At 38.6% G+C, this 15,722-nt stretch overlaps 4 protein-coding genes and 1 pseudogene across 7 annotated transcripts in view; 3 read left to right on the forward strand and 2 right to left on the reverse strand.

Annotated features, from left to right (window-relative positions):
• Positions 1-15,722, reverse strand: part of LOC145889842 (uncharacterized) — a 137,927-nt gene that overhangs the window by 49,957 nt on the left and 72,248 nt on the right. For 2 of the 4 annotated variants that reach the window (XM_082980883.1, XM_082980880.1), the window contains 5 exons: positions 6,851-6,961; positions 2,877-2,990; positions 2,735-2,782; positions 2,405-2,503; positions 1,887-1,997 (listed from right to left, as the gene is read on the reverse strand). The exons of 1 other annotated variant lie outside the window; for it this stretch is intronic. In XM_082980883.1, the coding sequence (XP_082837009.1) occupies positions 1,887-1,997; positions 2,405-2,503; positions 2,735-2,782; positions 2,877-2,990; positions 6,851-6,961 (483 nt within the window). The remainder of the gene's footprint in view (positions 1-1,886; positions 1,998-2,404; positions 2,504-2,734; positions 2,783-2,876; positions 2,991-6,850; positions 6,962-15,722) is intronic. One more of the 4 variants, XM_082980881.1, reaches the window with a different exon arrangement.
• Positions 293-1,118, forward strand: LOC145888844 (uncharacterized). The gene is made up of 3 exons (XM_082979714.1): positions 293-340; positions 440-761; positions 859-1,118. The coding sequence occupies exons 1-3, from the start codon at positions 293-295 to the stop codon at positions 1,116-1,118; spliced, it is 630 nt and encodes a 209-aa protein (XP_082835840.1).
• LOC145888846 (uncharacterized) lies at positions 3,995-5,809 on the forward strand (annotated as a pseudogene).
• Positions 8,174-9,007, forward strand: LOC145888847 (uncharacterized). The gene has a single exon (XM_082979716.1). The coding sequence runs from the start codon at positions 8,174-8,176 to the stop codon at positions 8,834-8,836; it is 663 nt and encodes a 220-aa protein (XP_082835842.1). The 3' UTR covers positions 8,837-9,007.
• LOC145889855 (receptor-interacting serine/threonine-protein kinase 1-like) lies at positions 12,765-14,253 on the reverse strand. The gene is made up of 3 exons (XM_082980902.1): positions 14,157-14,253; positions 13,803-13,972; positions 12,765-13,745 (listed from the first exon to the last, which is right to left on the reverse strand). The coding sequence occupies exons 1-3, from the start codon at positions 14,169-14,171 to the stop codon at positions 12,869-12,871; spliced, it is 1,062 nt and encodes a 353-aa protein (XP_082837028.1). The 5' UTR covers positions 14,172-14,253; the 3' UTR covers positions 12,765-12,868.

The raw sequence follows: 15,722 nt of genomic DNA on the forward strand, positions 1-15,722 counted from the left end.
ATGTGAAATAAACCACATTATACATAAAAATTTATTTTATTGACATATGAGTTTATGTGTGTGTTATCATGAAAAAGCATTGTTTGTGAAGTTTTCTGACAATATGAGCAGTAATACCAGCTAAGTTTGTGATGTTGAAAATTGGATTCTGGCCAGTTCAGGAAGGGCACAGCATGAGACTGATAAGTGAAAGAAAATTTGTCCATAGTGACGTACGTTACTTTACAAGCAAGCCTCTTCATCCACTAGCAGCAGTGTTGAAACACAAGAGTTTGAGTTGCCAACTACAGTGATGGAAACACTGAATGAATCAATGGAAGTTTTGGGCGAGTCACCCATGGTAAAAAGAAAGTTTCAACAAAAAAGATACCAAGAAGAAAAAACACAAAAAAACGTCCGGTGAGTTGTGGGTGACAAAATTCAAAAAAATACCTGGCAGCAGGGAACTCACAATGCGTGTGTGTGTCATCCATCAAAACGTAAAGCTTATGTTGGAGGGGACAAAAAGCAACACTGTCAAAAGCGTCTTATTTTATGTACATTGAATGAAGCTTACCAGTGTTTCAAAGCAAAACATCCAGAAGTTAAAGTAGGCTTTACCAAATTCACAACTTTGCGACCGAAACATGTGGTGTTACCTGGCAGCAGCAGAACTCACAATGTGTGTGTGTGTGTCATCCATCAAAACATAAAGTTTATGATGGAGGGGACAAAAATTGCTCTGCCAACAATTCTTGAAATTGAAAATTTTGCTGGAAATTGTACTTACCATCATTTTCTAAGTTTTCTTAGATGTAATCCCAGTAAACTAGAGTGCTATTTGAATGACTATGAGGAATGTCAAATCATGGCAATCAGCTGACCGAACAACATTAGAGACCATTATCAAATCAACCGAAGACTTCATGGAAAATTTTGCTCACAAACTTCAACAGCTACAGAGACATGACTTCATTGCCCAACAACAGGCCAGTTACTTGCAACACATGAAAGAAACAATTAGCTCTGATTCTCCAATTGTTATTGGTGATTTTGCAGAAAATTATTCATTTGTGTTACAAGGTGCAGTACAAGGCTTTCATTGGACCAACAGCCAGGCCACTATAGCATTATTATGATATAGAGATCATTTGGGCAAAAAAGATTTTTTTTTGAGATGTTGCATTTATGTTATAAACCATCAAAGATTAACAATAAAATTTTATTTACTCCATTATAAATAAAATTTTGTTTACTCCATTGTAAATAAAATTTTGTTTTTTCCATTGTAAATAAAATTTTGTTTACTCCATTGTAAATAAAATTTTGTTTTTTCCATTGTAAATAAAATTTTGTTTACTCCATTGTTAATTAAATTTTGTTTGCTCCAATGGAGTCAACAAAATTTTGTTAGGTAAATCTGTAAGTGACAAGTCTGATATGTAAGGCCTTGCCTTTACTTTGAAAATGAGCCCAACATTGTAAAAATCCATCCAGAAATAGCTGAGATATTAGCAAAAAAACAAAATATATATCGCCATCTAGTGGCAATAGGGTAATAACCTAAAAGTATGATATATCTTGAAAAGTACATGGTCAATTTTCACGAAATTTGAAAAAAAAGAGTGTTCGGGCCTGAGCAATTTCAATTTTGAGGAAAATCCAAAAAGGTAATGCTTTATGGGTTGGGTGATTTGACATGAAATCACTTATCATTTGTGTAGACGTGATCGAGTGTTGACATGTTGGACGGGGGTGCTGTGATTGTTGGTTGTCAATGATTTGTTGTCCATTTAAACTTCATTAGTTTGTATGCAATTTCAGAAGTGGTAAATTGCATGATAGACTTCTAACTTACTAAATATAAAAGTGTAGATTGGTTAAAAACGCAACCCACATCAAGTTACCTGTTTTCTGCATTGCTTCCTGTGCTGCAATTTCTGTTTTTCCACTTGGTGGACGATGGTATGTTTCGTCACGAGAAGTAGTTGGACGCTCCTCAATATGTTGAATTTTTTCTGCAAAAAATTAAAATGGATTAGGTGACATAAAAATGATTTTTTGTCGCATTCGTAACGTTCTAAGAAAAAAAGACCTAAAAACAATGTGTTTCTTACACGACGCACACAAAATATGTTGACCTAGTTTCGCTTGCGTAGCTGACATCGGTTGTTGCAACGTCAGTCTCGCAGTACGATATGTCAACTGGTACTCATTGGTCGTTACATAGACCAATCTCGCGTGTTCATTGTTAACGCCGCCCTTTTGGCTAATACACCCCATGCATTGAAATTGAAATATACAAAACAAATTGACAAAAATTCTCAATTATATCCCAGGAAACACATATTTTGTACTTTTAATCACACCTGAAATGTTTCGCTACATTAATCTAAATAAAAAAAAACTGAATAATTTTTTGTACCCAATGGTCGTTCTTTTTTCATTGTAGCTCTCCGTAGCTCAGCTTGAATGACCTCCCCAGATGTACTGGGAATATCTTTGCTTGTTTTTGTTGTTTTATCTGTTAAACAATATACATTTCAAAACTTAACACTTCAAACCTGACTTTTGCCTTATGTTGTGAGTATTAAAAAAATCCGATACACATAAAATCATATTTTTCACATATTTTATTTTTGCAGTAGCATGAAACATTTCTGCATGGGTATTATGGGTATTAACAAAAAACTAATTTTCATAGTCTTTCCAACCACACAACTATACAAACTTTACTTTTCATATTCTTTCATACCTGACCAATACCTTACTAAATTTTTGATCTTCTCATTGGGTTGTACTGCTGTTACATCAGATGATAATTGTTAAAAAAAAATTAAGATTAGCAATTGAAGTGTAAACTTCAAACTTCACCAAATGCATGATTCCAATAATACCTGCTTGATGTTCAGAAACCACTTGACCTTGAATGGAATCAGTGGATGAATGAGTTAGGTTGACATTACCAAGTGCTTTGGATCGGTTCCCGGCATCAGAGTTTGGATTGGATTCTGTCACCAAAATACAAAAATATTTAAATTTCGGGGTTCAGGTATTTTATCAGGTGATGATTAGTGAATGGTGAAATGGTCATCAAAAGAAATCAATTCTATTTTTTTGCGAAGTGCAGCACCTGGCTCATACTTTTACTACAGTGCTGTTGTAACAATAATCCACTAGGTTACCACCATTTATAATTATGTTTAAACAGCAGTAACTGTGTAATGATGACAATCAAAGAATCCAAGAATGGGTTTAGCTTACAAAATCCTCACATTATGGACAAGGTTTCTTAAACAAAAATGTGTGTCATCAAAAAAAAATTGTTTTAGGTCAAAATGTTGACTGCATCATAATAATGCAATGACACCAAAAATTTTGATGGCAAAAATAAAGCTTAACGATTTACAAGCAAACACTGGTAAAATAAATGGAAATTTTTTTATATATTGCCTGTACTATAATTCCTTATTATTTACATGCAATGACAAAGTGCTGTGTAAATATGTTATTTTCACAAGCAGAAGAACCTTTCCAACCAAACATATTTATATGAGCAGCATGGTAGAGTAAATAGATTAATATTTTACCTGGTAACAAAAGTTATGTAAGATAAACCACATTATACGTATAAAAATATCTTTTATTGACATATGTGTTTATGTGTGTGTTATCATGAAAAAGCATTGTTTGTACAGTTTTCTGACAATACCAGCTAAGTTTGTGATGTTGAAAATTGGATTCTGGCCAGGTCAGGAAGGGCATAACATGAGACTAATAAGTGCCCAATGATTTGAAAGTGAAAAATGAGGCATATAACCAGTTTCACAGCATGATATCTGGAAATTAATTGACAAGTCCGGCCTTCACAGCACAGCATAAAGTAGCTGTTTTATGTACATTCAACAATTCATATGAAGGAAAGAATAAGACTTGGGGCCATTTTGATGTGAGTTAAGTTTGTCTGTTAGGTTAAAATGTATGTCTATGAGTATTACAAAAACAGTTTTTAGGAATGTATTCCCTTCGTGAAAGAAAATGTTGCAATCCATTCAAGACACACAAGCCAAGCAAACCTGTAAAAAAAGGTATTGGCATTATATCCTTGGAATTAGCAAAGACACACGATAAACTTGTACTGATCCCAGGAAAGAAAATTTGTCCACAGTGCTGTACGTTACTTTACAAGCAGGCCTCTTCATCCACTAGCAGCAGTGTTGAAACAGAAGACTTTGAGTTGCCAACTACAGTGATTGAAACACTGAATGAATCAATGGAAGTTTTGGGCAAGTCACCCATGGTAAAAAGAAAGTTTCAACAAAAAGATACCAAGAAGAGAAAACACAAAAAAGTTCCGGTGGTTTTGTGGGTGACAAAACTAAAAAAAATCAAAGTTTTTATTTTTAAGAAAAAGTTTTTTAAATAGCTAATTATTTCAGATACAATCAGAAAAAGCCTTAAAATGGACCAACCAAACCCAACCACTTCTCAACAAAGTACAAAAGAAAAAGAGTATGACACCTTGATTGCCCAGCTAAAAATAAAATAGCTTCACATAGTTGCACATAGCTCCACATAGTTGCACATAACTCCACATAGTTGCACATAACTCCACATAGTTGCACATAGCTCCACATAGTTGCATGAACACATCACATGATGCCAGGAAAGAATGATTATGTTTCTATGAAAATTGGAGATCAAAAGCAACACTGTCAAAAGCGTCTTATTTTATGTACATTGAATGAAACTTACCAGTATTTCAAAGCAAAACATCCAGAAGTTAAAGTAGGCTTTACCAAATTCACAACTTTGCAACCGAAACATGTGGTGTTACCTGGCAGCAGCAGAACTCACAATGTGTGTGTGTGTGTGTGTGAGTGTGTCATCCATCAAAACATAAAGTTTATGTTGGAAAGGACAAAAATTGCTCTGCAATTCTTGAAATTGAAAATTTTGCTGGAAATTGTACTTACCATCATTTTCTAAGTTTTCTAAGATGTAATCCCAGTAAAGAGTGCTATTTGAATGACTATGAGGAGTGTCAAATCATGGCAATCAGCTGACCGAACAACATTAGAAACCATTATCAAATCAACATAAGACTTCGTGGAAAATTTTGCTCACAAACTTCAACAGCTACAGAGACATGACTTCATTGCCCAACAACAGGCCAGTTACTTGCAACACATGAAAGAAACAATTAGCTCTGATTCTCCAATTGTTATTGGTGATTTTGCAGAAAATTATTCATTTGTGTTACAAGGTGCAGCACAAGGCTTTCATTGGACCAACAGCCAGGCCACTATACATCCCTTTGTTGTTTATTACAGACCAGAAAGCTCAGATGCTCTAATGCATTTCAACTTCGTGACAATTTCAGATTGCTTAAAACATGACACAACAGCAGTGCATTGTTTCCAGAAACACCCGGTACAATTCCTTCAAAGCAAAATTTCTAGAAAACAACTTCACAGATGGAGCAGAATCACAATACAAAAATAAGAAAAACTTCATTAATTTGATCTATCACAAGAAAGTCTTTAAAGTTGATGCAGAGTGGAACTTTTTTGGAAAAGGACCATGTGATGTGCTGGGTAGCACAGTTAAACGACTAGCTGCTCGAGCCAGCTTACAGAGGCCCTACAAGCAACAAATCCAAACGCCAATGCAACTGTATGAATTTGCCAAGGCACATATTCCTAAAGTGTCATTTTGCTTTGTGCCGGAACACACTATTGAGGAAGAGAAGGCTTGGTTGGAAGACCACTTTCAATTGGCTGTGGCTAAGTGGCACCCAAAAGTTTCACTCCTACATGCCGGTGTATGAGTCGGAAGTACATCTCATGGCAAAAGAATATTTCTTTTCCAGTAAAACCATGACAAAACGAGTGTTTCCCATCCTTGTTGAAAGACATTTCTTGGAAAGATGTAGTTGGATATGTAACAGTGGAGTATGATACCAAATGGTGGCTGGCAATTGTAATACAATCCAACAATGAAACAAATTTTTGCATCTCGCTGACCCATCCCCATCATTTGCCTATCCGTTAGCTGAAGATTCTTTGATGATCACAAAAGCAACCATTTCAACAAGTGTCAACCTAAAAACTGTAACAGGAAGAGTAAACACATTCACTCAGAAAGAACAACACCAAGCAACAGAAACCCTTCAACTGAAGTTAGGAAAAAAATAAATCCTAACAGAAGAATTTTTCAATATTTCCAGTTGTGTATTGCTTGTTTTTAGTGCTATGTTTGCTATTGTATTTCATGAGTGAACTGTATTTGTACATATTGTGGAAAAATAAAATGGGGATTAGTCATTGCATGATATAGTACATGAAAGTAACATGGTGAAGTATAGCAAACGAACAAATATTGCTACCACCAAAAAGCTGCTCCTAAATTTTAGTGTATAATTTGTCCATTCAAAATTTTGGGTGTCACACATTATTACGATATAGACAGCATTTGGTCCAAAAAGATTTGTTTTGAAATGATATATTTATATACGTTATGAACCCTCAAACACAAAAGAAAAATGTTTTTTGCTGGGTTGTAAATAAAATTTTAAAATTATTTCTGTAAATTGAAGGTAAAAATACCTTGTTGCAACCTTCAAAACGAGTCTAACATTATAGAAATCTATCCAGAAATGGCTGAGATATTAGCAAAAAAACAAAATATATATCACCATCTAGTGGCAACAAGGCAATAACATAAAAGTATCTCGAAATGTACATGGTCAATTTCCACGAAACTTGAAACAAAGTGCGTGTGTTTGGGCTTTAACAAGTTTCCAATTTTGGGCAAAAACCAAAAAGGTCCCGCTTTGGGTTGGGTGGTTAGGCAGGAAATCACTCATTACCTGTTTGTTGCATTGTTTCCTGTGATGCATTTTCTGTTTCTCCACCTGGTGGACGACTGTATGTTTCATCATGAGAAGTAGTTGGACGCTCCTCAGTGCTTTGAATTTGTTCTGCAAAAAATCAAAGGTATCAAATATGTTAGGCGAAATTTAAAATGATGGTTCAACATAAACAGAATTTTCGCAATATATTTCTTCATGATTACATTGAAATAATGAAACAAGCATGTTTATGCAGATACAATTTAGCCAATCATCATACATGTCAAACAAATTGCATTATCTGCAAATCAGCGACCCATACAGTTGGGTATATATAGAGAGAGACAGTTTGTTGCATTTTGTCATAGTGAAGGCCGCATCTCTGTATTTCTATGGAAAAGACTTTCCCGGTTAGGAAATGCCCTTCTCGAACTCTGCCCTGCGTAACAGAGTAAAATTATGTGTAACAATGCAATGGGTCATGCATGGGCGCCAGTGTTTTGGTTGAATGAGCGCAGATGAACAGGCTGTTGCCAGGGCGATTTTCAGCGTGTTTGGGGCAGTTTTACTATGGTTTTCAGGGTTATTAGTCAGGCAGTAAATTGGTAGAGGGTGCTGTAAAACATGCAGCAGAAAAACTACCCAAATATTGAGGTAGATTTTGTGGAAAAATGAATCACAGAAAGTATGTTCAATTTGTGATTTTCTGTTAGTGCCGACCCTTGACTGGGAATTCTGGCCAAATTTATAATCGAGATAACTACTTTAACTGCTCCCCCGGGGGCATTTTGACCCTCTGTTGGCCATTATTTTGGCCAGAAAAGCAGAAAAAAGTGTAGGTTTGTTTTGTGAAAAAATGAATCACAGAAAGTACCCTCCATTTGTGATTAAGTGAAGCCACCAACCTTCCTCTACACAATTCATTAAGAATTAGATGTCTTGTAACAGTCTTGGGCCCCCCCGGGGGCTGTTTGTACACCCCCTAGGACTGATAATTTAGCAGTTAGCCTTTGCAAAAAAAACCAATGTGCTGTCTTAATGCAGCTGCAATCAATTTTTTTTCTGTTCAGCAATAGTAGTCCCCCTTCATGAGTCATCAGACCCGGCAATTGTTTTTGGCAAACAAGAGAAACTGTAACCAGATGCACAATGATAAATGACTTCTAAAACTCAATTTTTAGGATTTAATTGTGAGATGCGGCCGGTATCGGCCTCTCTAACTACGTTTGCGCTCCTACAGCGAACCGGACAAATTGACTTTTTTTTACTCTCGTCCCTCGTGGTTTATTCGCCCATTGTGTCATTCCTATAGTTTGTACCTCGAATAAACACCTCGCTACAATGAACGCTGTAGCCATCAAGCTACCTTTGTTTTGGACAGCTCAGCCACGAGTTTGGTTTCGGCAAGCCGAGGCGCAGTTCGCTCTGAAAAACATTACAGGCGATCAGACGAAGTACTATTATGTCGTTTCGGCTTTAGATCAGGACACAGCAAAGCGTCTACTCAACCTGCTGGACAATCCGCCCAATGATGACAAATACGAGTCAATTAAAGCACGATTGATCGACACTTTTTGTCTTACGCGTTCGCAGAGGGCCAGGCAGCTACTGCACATGCCCCCTTTGGGCGATAGAATGCCATCCGCTTTAATGGATGACATGCTAGCTTTACTTGGTGATGAAAAGGAATGCTTTGTTTTTCAAGAACTGTTCTTGGAGCGCTTGCCAGAATATGTACGGACACGACTGATAGGAGAGGAGTTTCGTGATTCTCGACTCTTAGCACGCAAAGCTGACGCGATATGGACAGGAAGTCAGCCGTCTACGGATTTCGCACTTTCCAACGTGCGTCGCAGCAAACCTTCCAAGTCTCCATCAGTTTTGCCACAGATAATGCCCGATCCGAAGTCGCTTTGTTTTTATCATCGCCGTTTCGGCAAAGATGCGATAAAGTGCCGCCCCCCTTGTGCACTGCAGGGAAACGACGATGTCGGCCATCATTAGTTGCTACGATGGTCGGCGCAGTTAGTAGTCTTTTCTTTGTGTGGGATAGCTCAGCGGGTCGTAATTTTCTTGTTGACACCGGCGCCGCCGCACCAATCCCCCTGGAAAGGCTCTGGTCGCTGCTAATGGTACTCACATCCGGACGTACGGTTCACGTCTAGTCACCATGAATTTTCCTCCCGGCAAATTTCAATGGAAATTTGTTCTGGCCGAAGTTTCTCGGCCGTTACTCGGCGCTGATTTCCTGCGGGCAAATTCCCTTCTGGTTGACCTCAAGCACCGACGCCTAATCAACGCCGAAACCTTCTCCAGCAGTAAACTGGGCAAAGCAGCGCAATCGGCTCCCCACCTTAACGCCATTTCCGCAGGCACATCGGTCTATGCTCGAATGTTGGCTGAATTTCCAGGGATAGCTTCTCCCCATTTCTCGCAGTCGCTTCCTAAGCATGGAGTTCAGCATTTCATCCCCACCAGCGGACCACCCGTGCACTCTCGCGCTCGACGACTTCCTCCCGAAAGGCTCGCCCGCGCTAAGAAGGAATTTCACAACATGCTACAACTGGGAATTATTAGACGCTCATCCAGTCCACAGACTTCGCCCCTGCACATGGTACCAAAGTCGTCCGTTGGGTGGCGCCCATGAGGCGATTACCGCCGTCTTAACTCTGCTACCCAGCCTGATCGTTACGCTATCCCCCACATCCAAGATTTTTCAGCTCGTTTGGCTGGATGTCGAGTTTTCTCCAAAATTGATCTTGTTCGCGGCTATTACCAAGTTCCTGTGGCACCGGATGATATTGCGAAAACGGCGGTTATCACGCCTTTTGGCCTTTTCGAATTTCTTCGCATGCCTTTTGGTTTGAAAAACGCTGCACAAGCCTTCCAGCGACTTATGGACACGGTGTGTCAATCCTTTGATTTTGTGTTCGTCTACCTAGATAACATACTCGTCGCAAGCAAGTCCCTCTCCGAGCACTACGACCATTTAAAACGCCTTTTTAAGCAGCTTTCAGATCATGGCCTCGTCATTAACCTCGGCAAATGCCAGTTTGGAGTATCCAAAATTGATTTTCTGGGACATCGGGTTGACACCAACGGTGCCCGAGCTCCTCCCAACAAGGTTGAAGCCATTCAGAATTTCCCGCGCCCTACTACCATCATCAAAGGACTCCAAGAATTCGCAGGTATGGTAAACTTTTACCATCGTTTTATTCCTGGGGTTGCACGCATAATGTCACCAATCTACGAATCACTTTCGGGCAATCCTACAAAGTTGATTTAGAGTGAAAAGCGAACCGGACAAATTGCCTTTTTTCTTTTACTCTCGTCCCTCGTGGTTTATTCGCCCATTGTGTCATTCCATTAGTTTGTACCTCGAATAAACACCTCGCTACAATGGCCAGTATGTAGCAAACTGCTTGGACCCAGAAATGTTGCTGCATTATAAAACAAGTATTGATTTAGTCCACATTTATTTCCTCGCAGAACTGATAAATGTGTGTGCCCTTTTTTATGATGAAGACTTGATGATGTCCACGATAGGTAACTTTGTAAACGTAAGAGTAGTCACGCTATACCTTGCACTATGTCCATGATAGGTAACTTTGTTAAACGTTAGAGTAGTCACGCTATACCTTGCACTGTGTCCACGATAGGTAACTTTGTTAAACGTTAGGGTTGTCACGCTATACCAAGGTATAAGGGGACATAGTGCAAGGTAAAGCGTGACTACTCTAACGTTTAACAAACTCAAAGGCCTACCTTCTAAAAGTTGCGGTTCCTGGCAAATAAGATAGCTTTCAGAATTTAAGGCAGAAATTGAAGGATGTTGAATGACGTCATCAGGACGTAGTTCGTTGTGGGAGGATGACCGATCTTCTCTGATGTCATAATGTGTCGATGCACGAGTATCAGCGGTAACTGTGTCAAAAAAAAATAAAGGATGTAGTCAGGGTTGCCAGAATATTTTTGTGTTTAGAGCCAAACAGCACGACAAAAAAAACCGCCAAAAAGCGCCATAAGTTTTGAAGGAAAAGAAAAGAGCCAATTGTTTAAATACTGTATCGTTTAATGCGTGACGTTTTTTCCGAAAAGAAGCATGCCGGGAACCTGGAGCCAAACCAAATTTTGGGCGCCAGACAAAATTAAAAAAAGCCACATTTAGAGAATTTGGCGCTGAAAGCTCCAATCTGGCAACCCTGGTTGTAGCAACACGCATGTTTTCCTGGCCTAATTCTGACCACCATGCATATTTCTTGATCACACACTGGAACGCCAGAGTGAAGAATAAAATAGTAAAGAATCAAATGTAAGGATGTACAATATCTATCAGATACTTTATTTTGGCGAAACTTTTCTGGCAAAAAGTTCCACAAAGATTTACTTGCAACTTATCAACAACATCAATTTTAAACGACGAAACAGGGTTTTCAAATATGTTAATTCTGTATCCGACGTCATATTTCTCATATGTTATGTTGTGTTTCCGTGGCATCAACTGTATTTTTATTAACGTCGGATAACACACCACAAACCCATTTCAACGATACGGTGTGCGCGCTATTTATTCGTTGCACGAAAGACAACTAAATATCCGGCTAATCATATTCCGTGACACTTCCAGCAATAAGCTGTCTTTTCAAATGAGTCACGAATTGGTCCGAACTCAAACGACCCTGTGTGCATTTATTATATAAGCCACATATCTTAGAGTAAAAAGTCAGTCATTAATAGAGTGATTAAGTCATTCCTTTACGCAGTCGAGTCTGGTTTTTCTAACAGTCTATAATTCAACTCGGGGTTTCAAACAGACATAGATTTTAGCACGCATGGTTTGTAACGTTTTATTGTAATACTCGTGCAACTGTTATTTATGTATTAAACTGACAGATTAACTTTGGGTTATATAGTAGCCTTTTTATCAGGAGTCAGATATACGGCAGTGTTAATATTTTGTGTAGACGTTTTAAATAACGCCCTACAATTCAATTCATGACAAACGATAGTTTTGGTTGCCAGATCTTTTTCACAAAAGCGCAAATTTAATTACAATCGTCATTACAAAACGATTATACTCAATATAAGTTCAGTTTATGGTGTTTTGAATAAGAACGAAACAACGTTTTGCAAATACATAATGAATCAACAATCTAGATATGAATTCCTAAAAATCTATACCAATTGCCCTTTAGTGCAAGCTTGCCCTAGGGCCTGTAACATACTCAGAGAAACCTGTACTTCAAGACACTGCTATTATTACTGAGACACTACATATGCCGGCTTGGGATTTATTCCCACAGCCTGATAATAAACTGTTTAGACTGTTTGCTGTTGAGGATGGCAAATCCTTACATACTGGTGCCCCTTTGGAAAAACTCACGTCTTGAGAAGCAACAAGATAACTGGAACCCCATTTGGAGGCACTCACGACGTAACATACAACCAGAGGAGCAACCAGAGGAGCAACCAGAGGAGCAACCAGAGGAGCAACCAGAGGAGCAACCAGAGGAGCAACCAGAGGAGCAACGGAGTCGCATGGACAATCTCTCACAAGTACAATAAACAAACAATTTCAGCAATCTCTAAACGCGCCGAAAATCATGTTGTAGTTCGCATTTCAACGTTTTGCCGAGTTCTATAACAAAACCATTATTTTCACTCTGTTTTTATAATTCGCCTCCTGAAATCTACAACCCTTTTTTTCGCATTGATGATGATCCGCCGAACATTTGAACGGACCCAGGAGGACAACTTAGTTTGATATTGTGCATGTTTTCATTCGTATTATATGTATCAGATCGACAGATTTTGGATCAGAAATTATTGAGACACACGCGTTAGCGCCATCAAAGACACAGTTAAGAGTTAGTCTACCGCAATATAGTATACGTAAAGCCTTACAGGCCCAAAATAGCACGAGCACCCAAGACACAAAACAACGCGACCAATTTTTGCGCCCAACTGGCAATCCTGACCCAAAGAGACTTGTCATTTAGAGGTACGAATTCTTCAATTTTATTGTTAATTTGTAAACTATCGAAACCAACCTGAAAATCTTTGGTTTCGTGTAGAATAGCAATCAAGTGGAACCAATCGATCAAGGTTGATAGGAAAGGGATCTTTGATGTCCATCTGTCTGACAACATCTTCCACTTGTTGCTCGATCACTTCTGGGCTTTGTTGGTCGAGAAGTTGCTGCAATCTCTCACAGATTTCGGTCATCGTTGGTCGTTTAGATGGATCTTGATCCCAACACTGCTTCATCAGTTGCTCGAGGTTTTCAACGATTTTTCTGTCGCTGCCGTTAAGGTTTGGCTTTATATATTGCTGTATTATGGAACAGTCTGGTCTTGTTCCTTCCTTGATGGAATCCAGTAAAACTTTAAGATTGCCCGTCGAATATGGCAATGCACGCATAACAACGGTAAACACCATCACAACGAATGCGTAAACATCAAGTTCTTTTGTGGGTTTCATGTTGAGGTCTCTTAGTTTTTCAGGTGCCGTGTACATCGGTGTGTATTGGGGTCTTTCCTTCTTGCTTCTTGCCAAAGGATCAACGGTCGTCGAACCAGTTAAAGTTGCAAGTTCAGCATTTCCAAAGTCGCATAGTTTGAGGCGCATAGCCCTGGTAAGCAACCCATTCTCTGGTTTGACGTCTCCGTGAACCATTCTCTTCAGAGGTAAACCGTGGCAAGCTTTGAGACCTTTTGCAGCATCGTGTAAAAGCCGGACACGTAAGGGAAATCCCAATGAAATTGAATGATTCAGTAATAACTGAAGCAAGTTTCCACATTCGCAGAACTCCATGACGATCCCGATGGCAAATGGCCATTTGGTCCAACCGTAGACACGAACTATGTTGTCGTGATCGCCTAGTTTGTGCAGGTTTTCCATTTCTTCCCAAAATCTGCATTAAAGTTTCTTTAATATATCACAAGTATGCGGTATATTAGGCGGCACTTACATTTGTTTAAACATCACTTCGTCTTGAGGTCCACCAGCTTGGATGACTTTGACAGCAACATATCGTTTCAAACGAACATGATACCCAACCAAGACATCTCCGAATCCACCAGTTCCAGCTATAAAGTTGACTGGATCACATCGAATGTCCCCAGCGTTGATTAAACGGTACTGGAAAAAGGATTGATTATGCTGAACATTACTGCCCACACGGTCAAGAAAAGACTTCCACATTGTGGTTACTATGACTATATAATCACCGCCATGAATATAGCCTACAATCATTTTATAAAATAAAATAAATATGAAAGTTGCGCTGTATGATCCCAACTTTATTTGTGAAATATTTACGTACTTGATCTGAGGCCATCACACTTTGCAAAAGTCAACAACAATGTCACGTAGCAGTCAGTATAAGATCCAATGCAGAAAGCAATATTACTCATTGCATAAATCCTATCAACACAAATTCTGTATGTCACGGGTTCGTTGAACAATATGCAATAATACGGGGAAATATTTTTTAATGAATAGGAAAATATTTGGTCAAAATGCATGGCAACTTTATCCCCAAAAACGTCATTGTATGTTGCCCGATATTGACGAGAATTGTTAAGCGTATGTGCTGCTTGTCAGATTACCTTTTGTTTTGACTTTCAGGGGTGCCAAGGATGGAACGCTCGTTAGGAAATCTCCCACTAAGCGTCTGTATCACATCACAAGCTACCCATTGTTACGTTCTAATCGTATTACAAAAACACGAAGGTAGTCCTACACAGCACTGCTTCTCAGATTTTTGAGCGTGCGATGCATTGGAATAGCTTCACGATACTTGCGACACAGCAATTGTAAATCGATTGCTACGATCAGTGCCTTTGTTTACAATTTTAAATCGCAAAAAACTGACTTAAATTGTTATTTGTCTCTATCTCTCCTTAAAAAACTCACATTTTGTAGGTATAAATTGTAACGCGACGACCTTGGAAACCCAAAACAACGCATCAAGGTCATCGCTACGCACAACATGGAAACCTTGGTTTTTCACAATACAAGATGTCTTCCCAGTCCAAAGCGGAAACGGTATCACGGGGAAAAATTTTTATTTCAGCACAGGGACTTCTCCTAACTTTTTTCTTTTAAGTGACTGCACTTAATTTTTGCTAGGTGTATGTTAGACGCCAAAACTTTATGTCTGTTGCAGTGGCGTGCCTGTTTAATTAAAATAAAAATTTCTCTAAATATTACGATCTTCAAATTAGAAAGCATTTAGTGTTTTAAAAATTTCTGATTTCCTGAACGTACCAGTAGGTTTTACCACGTCGTTATAAGCTTGCTAGCTGGCACTGTGATGTTACAGAGACCTTTGCATTGTTCACATTCCCATGTTACGTGTAGAAAGGGTTCAAATTGTCTTAGAATAACAAACAATAATGCTAATGTCCTCCACGAACAACACAACCCATGTACGGGTTTGTATGGAAAAGCCGTACGCTCATTCTGCCACTTGACACGTTGGAACGAAACGTATCTTGCTTAAAACATCCAAGAAGTTTGTGATCTGTGCTCAAACCAATCATAATACGGCCTAATTGTTATTCAATGTAACATTGTCACTACCTTTGTAGATGTTTGTGGTTGGTCGTTTGCTGTTGTGATTCTAAGAAAGCGAAATCATTGATTTTGTGTCTGTTGCATTATTTGTATAGCTTGACGAAGTAAACGACTGCTAAAATACATCTTCGGTCCAAAGTTTAAAGTATAATGTCAAAATCTTGTTTTCAAAATGGTGCAATCACTACTTTAAAAGCTACGTGAAAACCGGAAAAAAAGAAGTTTTTTTGATTCATTTCAAGTGCGACGTTTTCTAAGGGGCTTAAAAACCCATTAAATAGAACAAAATTTAAAACTTTTTCAAAGAAAC

The sequence above is a fragment of the Ascidia mentula genome, chromosome 2 (assembly GCF_947561715.1).
Source record: "Ascidia mentula chromosome 2, kaAscMent1.1, whole genome shotgun sequence".
Classification (NCBI taxonomy): domain Eukaryota; kingdom Metazoa; phylum Chordata; class Ascidiacea; order Phlebobranchia; family Ascidiidae; genus Ascidia; species Ascidia mentula.